This window comes from Temnothorax curvispinosus, unplaced genomic scaffold (assembly GCF_003070985.1).
Source record: "Temnothorax curvispinosus isolate PA1 unplaced genomic scaffold, ASM307098v1 QBEX01007201.1, whole genome shotgun sequence".
In the NCBI taxonomy this organism is placed as follows: domain Eukaryota; kingdom Metazoa; phylum Arthropoda; class Insecta; order Hymenoptera; family Formicidae; genus Temnothorax; species Temnothorax curvispinosus.
The window spans coordinates 1-5,891 of NW_020216981.1; the positions used below are offsets into that span (position 1 = coordinate 1).

The 5,891-nt window shown below is 41.7% G+C and overlaps 1 protein-coding gene across 1 annotated transcript; it reads left to right on the plus strand.

Annotated features, from left to right (window-relative positions):
* Positions 1-268: 268 nt before the first annotated feature.
* Positions 269-5,568, plus strand: LOC112456802 (the record flags this gene model as incomplete). The annotated part of the gene is made up of 6 exons (XM_025019556.1): positions 269-468; positions 1,093-1,192; positions 1,500-1,611; positions 2,037-2,581; positions 3,159-3,425; positions 4,382-5,568. Coding segments are annotated over 6 exons (1,418 nt in total), but the record flags the coding sequence as incomplete, so codon positions are not given.
* Between the last annotated feature and the right edge of the window lie 323 nt (positions 5,569-5,891).

Below are 5,891 nucleotides of genomic sequence, written 5' to 3' on the forward strand. Positions count from 1 at the left end.
TTTTTTTTTGGAATTTATATTATTAGAGAAAAAAATATTTATTAAAATATATTCGCTGTCCACATTTCATAGTCTTTTATACTTATATCATTTTTTCTGTTATAATTTTATGTTAATTTTACTTATGTTAACAATACAATATTGTTTCAGTTAACGTTTCAAACACATTTCATGTTTTCTTTACGTGTATATTTTTAAAGGACTGCCCTAGAACAATAATAAACGTCCATTCTATTCTCGGGATGAGAGACTGGCAGAGTCAAGTAAGTCTCTTGGGATTTTCAGGTAATAGAGTTACGCAGAAATCCACAAGGGGCGATAAATAAGCGGACCAGGGCGACTCTGAGGCCGATGTTGAAAATACGAAGGGACTCGACAGTCAGCGAGCTCGACGAACGCTTGAAAGAGGCGAAGCTGACGAATAAAAAATTCCGGAAGCAATTGTTGCAAAAAGATTCCGAGCTTCAGGTAAGTTTTTCCGTTTCATCAAACTTCTAAACGGCATTATAGGAAGAATTACTTCGCCGGTGTTACAAACTTGCTACGTTACGCAGTGTCCTACGTCGCAGAACCTACCTTTATTTTCTCAGGTTCTGCGACAAATCTGGAATTGGTTTTTAACGTTCAGCAGTAAAATTAAGCTTTATTGAGGAAACTAAATCTTAGATAAGAATTAAAAAAAAATAGAAAATTATATAATATATTTTATATAATTATTTACGTTATTTTATGTTTATTTCTGTCTAACAACTAATTTCGCTAAAACGTTTTTCTTGACGAAATATATGCTGTTTAATAAAACACTCATCCGTGCACTGAATTAATTTAAGGGAGGTTGATAGCGGTCTTCGATTAACGGAAAAGCGAACGACGCACCATCCATCCTTAATTCGGTTATATATAAATAATCACGACGTCATTGCTTCGTGCAGTTCGCCCTCCGAGAATAACAATTTAAAATTATTCCGACGGGTTTCCAGTACACTCGCACGTTTAAGTAATATTGTACTTAATCTAGAAATGTTGCATTCACATCGTGCTCGTGCGTGGCGGCTAGAGGAAGTTATTTCATTATCTTGCATATTACTTCAGGGGTTTTTAAGGAGAATGGGTGAGGAGGTTGAGAGCGAAATGCAAGAGACGGTCGACACGTTGCCGGTCCCAAAGCCAGAAGAGGCCGTTAAAAGGGAAGGTAAATATTCCATTTAATGTCTTTTAAAAGAAATTTTGATATTTGTCGAATAAAATTAAAAATAGTTTTAAAGTAGTGTCATTATATTTTATATTAATTAGAATGTATATTAACTTTACTACATTTTCCTCACGCGGAAGACAACTCTTCAAAAACTTCTTTTTTTTTTTAATATTCCGGTCTACAAATTTTATATAAAACGAGAGTGATGGATAAATTACAAACTCTGCGCCAAGTTGCAATCTATGCAGAACGATGGATAACATTAAATCACCGTATTAATAATTTTGATTTATTTATTTGACAGGACCATCGATAACCACAGAGACGACCGATGTTTCAATGTCCATGTGCAGCTTGAACTCGTCAACCGTTTCGCAGCCGGAGGGTGATTACGTCAACGTGGATCAAGTAGCAAAGTACGTAATCACGTTTGATATTAAACTCCACCTTCAGATCTAAACCCTTTAACGGAACATAGTTAAATTGACCATTGTGTATAGATGAATTGTGTATAGATGAATTATTTGACAAAAGTAATTAATCGATTTGTTTGACGATTGACAATTCAATGGTAATTCCATAAAACGATATATAAAATAGAAACTTGACAAAATTCAGAAAAGTGTTCAGGAACGTATTTTTCAAACAATTTTAGGCCGTTAAAATTACTTGTAATTTATCCATCTTTTTTTAATTTCTTTCCAAAAGTTAGGGGAAAAGATTTAAACGATTATTTTAAATATTTCGGTAATCCGTCTACCCTACTGACCACGACCCAAAAGTCTCCGGCGCACCCGATTCGCCGTCCATTCTCAGGATAGTCGCGTGGTGCTTGTTCTAGGAAAAGGGCATCCCTTTCGAAGGCCACGTCAATCATCATCGACAACGAAAGAGTGGCTGTAACGAGCCAGGCGATCGAGGAGAGTTCCTCTCCGGGCGCTGTGGCGGCGTTGGACGCAATGCCGCCGTCGTTAATAACGACAACGACGACAACGGCGATAACGACAACGACGATGACGCATATGAGGCATACGTGCGGCGCGGACGCGTTGCGGCGCAAGAGCGTCCCCGACGAGGCGGTCAAGGACGGCGAGCCGTTGCTGAAGCGTCACAGGAGCCCGGAGCCGCTGCCAAACGAAGCCATGACCACGCGCTACGGTTTCGTGCCGCCGGTCGTTGAGGAAAGCGACTCCGTGATCTTGGAGGAGACCGAGATCGCGAGACACGTGTGCCGCGTGAGGAGAAGGAGCAAGGACGAGCGCAGAGCGAAGCTGTCGACGCCGCCGCCGACCAAGAACGTCTCCTTCGGCGAGCTCCACGAGCAGAGCTACATCGAGCACGTGATGCCGTTTTCATTGCAATACGTGCCGAATCATCGACACGCCGGTAAGAATCGGCACTTCCGAGTTCTTTTTCGCGGTTGACAATTAGTATGACACACGTATAAGTGAAATTCGTGTTACAGAAAATGATTTTTATATATGTACGTTTAGTCGTTGCCACGCATGTTGTGAACCGCCTTTCAAAAAATATCAATTTTTAAACTCTGTAAAAATACATGTGCAAGTGTTAAAAAGCATCAGGCTTTATAGAGTAGATGGTATTCATAAAATCAAGTTAAAAAAATGTTTGGTAAATATCAGTTGAAAAATACTCACCGAAGTTACAAGTAATTTTCGGTTTTGATAATATAAAGCAAGTGATGTTGCTTACTTTCATTTATGTGATGTAAAAAAAGAAAGAATTATTTTAAGTGTTTCAATTTACGTTCATTGAGCCTTCTTATTTATTGAGTACTATTTATTCTACAAGTCCTGTATGCCGGGCTAACTATTGTTACATGAAACAGCGCGAAGTCAGTCGGCATTAGCATCCGAGATTTGACTTGTTTGCCTAGATTTCTTAGGTATCTTTAGACATTATGCGCGGACGCGAGACGATACGTCAGGTGTTTTGTTGACAGGGAAGTACGACGAGTCGATGTCGACGATAATCCAGCGTTCCATGTCGGAACGCACGCGGGAGAAGTGCCTGCGGCTGCACATCGGTGGCGGCCACCCCATAGTCGAGTGCTCGCACCGCGTCGCGCGCCGCATGTGCCGTCACGCGGGCTCGAAGCTGCGCCATCAGGCACGGTTGGAGTACGTGCAGAGCACCCCGAATGTGGCGACGATGCACAACGGCAAGCACGTCGCGGCGAACGCACGCGATGGAAGCGGCGACGTGAACGGTACCCGTCTCTCGGTTCTCTTGATTACGCGTCCGTACAGCAACGGAAATTTGCGGAATACTAAACGGCCGCGGAGAACGAAACGCGTCCCGAGACGGAAAGAAGAGTATATTTGTTAACAATTAGAAACCCTAATGATTTAGCAAATCTGTAGCCGTACGGACGGTCCGTTTTTCATAATAATTAAGTCTCGAGATTGCATAAAATTATCGATATCTTAATGAGATACCGCAGATTTCTTACTATGCATAAATAGTGTTGCATTTACGCCAAAACTAAGAAATACAAAAAATTGATAGATTTTCCTACGATTAAGATGACGGGAAAAATCTTTAAGACTTCAAATCAGTAATGGAAAATAAGAAAGCCAGAGAGAGAGAGAGAGAGCAATTATGCTTGGATACACATTACATCACCTTATTACCTTGTTTGATATATTGATTTCGTGATTAAACACTAAATTTAACTGTTAAGCGTTCGAATCCATATATCAATATATCATACTCAGCAGCTATCGTATCTCGTGAGGTAAATTGTATTTACTTATGTTGAAGTAGTAACAAACGTTTAATAACGAAGTCGACGTCAGCCATTGCAACAAATTAACAAGGTATATAAAATGTCCGAATAGCAGTATAATTACGCAGCGAAGTTATTGATATCTCCGCCTAATTGAATGCATCGGATAATTGCCTACCCGAGTCTCGGGAAATATTCATATCTTCATTATTCGAGTACGTCAAGGGAACAACGCCGCGATACACGCGAAGCTACGTATACGTGAGGTCTATTCGGACATTGTGTTTAAATGTGTTTCAAACGTTTGCCTTCGAGAGTGAAGGATGTAACGTCAAGCGTGCTAGATTTTGGCGCGGATGCAACGTAGTAGACAGTACGTATAGAGCCACAAATGTCGTTGTTGAGACAGTCCCCGACCTTGGTGTCCTCGCTTGCAGGTGGTTCCTCGGTGAACGTGTCGAAGATGTACAGCGCCGTATCGGACGGTGAACTGCTGGATCTGACGATTCTGCCAATCTTTCAGAAGCTCCTCACCGAGCGGCACAAGAGCACTGCCAGGCGGGGCTATCGCTCGAATATAGCTAGTTGCCCGAATATATCCATCAAGTGCGACATCGTCGAGTACCTCTAACGGCCAAGCCGGCGGCGACCTGACGCTTTCTCCTCACCGCGCCGGCACGCGCACACGCGAAATCACGTTTCTCGTCACGGACTCACCCCACAGGGCGTGCTAGATCGGTTATCTAAGTTAATTAGTTAATCTCGCGTTTGCGAGCGTCTTTTAGATTGTTGCGCCCCGAGCGAGCGAGCGGCCGGCGACGTTATTCGCGATAACGGCATCGTTAAATCGAACGTATTTCAGACGGTTTTTACCACTCCGTTGATTTATTTATAAGAATGATGAAGGACTTGAAATACCGCTACCGCGCCGCGTTAATTAATTATTCGTTCCGTCTCTCGCGTCCTCGCTCTACAGCACTCGATATATCACGGTAAAGCGCGGACGAGGACAAAAAAAGAAGGGTAACATAACGCTCTAGTAATAATGATGCTCGAATCGTATAACTCTCTTATCGAGATACGAGAGAAAGACAACGGTCGACGAATAAAGGTAAGACTTTTTCTATTAACACACGAGAGATATTTTCTAAAGACGACGATTATATTTAAGCGTAGGAACGTAGAAGGCGAAACGAGGGAGAAAATAAAGAGAAAAAAATATTTAAAAAAAAAAAAAAACAGAGAAAGCAAATTCGGAGTTTAACGAAGTCTATCGCGAGCTCGAAGACTCAAAAAGCCACCGAGATCTCAATATCTGCTCGTCTCATCGTCGTTATTCGGTTCTAGACGTAAATGGAGTAAATGTACGGATTTGCGCGCGATATTATCGAGCACACTTAGTTACTTGAACGTCAGTCAATAGATCCTGTATCTCATTAGTGACGCAGCATGTTACGTGACATATAACAAACATTACGGTGAAGCAAACGAGGGAAAAACTTCGTACCTATCCATGATACAGCACACGCACTTTCGAGAGGATGATGTCAGAGAGGAAGGGAGGGACGGAGGTCGTCTATGCAATCGATATAGCGTATCGCTTTCGGGGGGAGAGGGAAAAGAGGGTGGGGGGTAGACCCTAGCAGCGAACAAATATTGTTTAAATATTTCCTAGTGCGACCGAAGAATATTTTTGTGACGCGACTTTGAAACATATATTGAACTAGTTCTAGTTAACGCGGTTAATTAATTAACGGATATATACCTTCGAGATATTTACAAGACAAATTACAGGAAAACCAAAAAAAGAAAGATATTTGTTAGCCGCGGCAGATCGGAAACTAGATTTAACTGTTGACTGTTGTAATGATTTTCAACTTGTAAAGCATTTTTCGTTTGTGACGACGAGAATCCTGGAGAATGAGGATTTATAAGCATCTCCGTCGG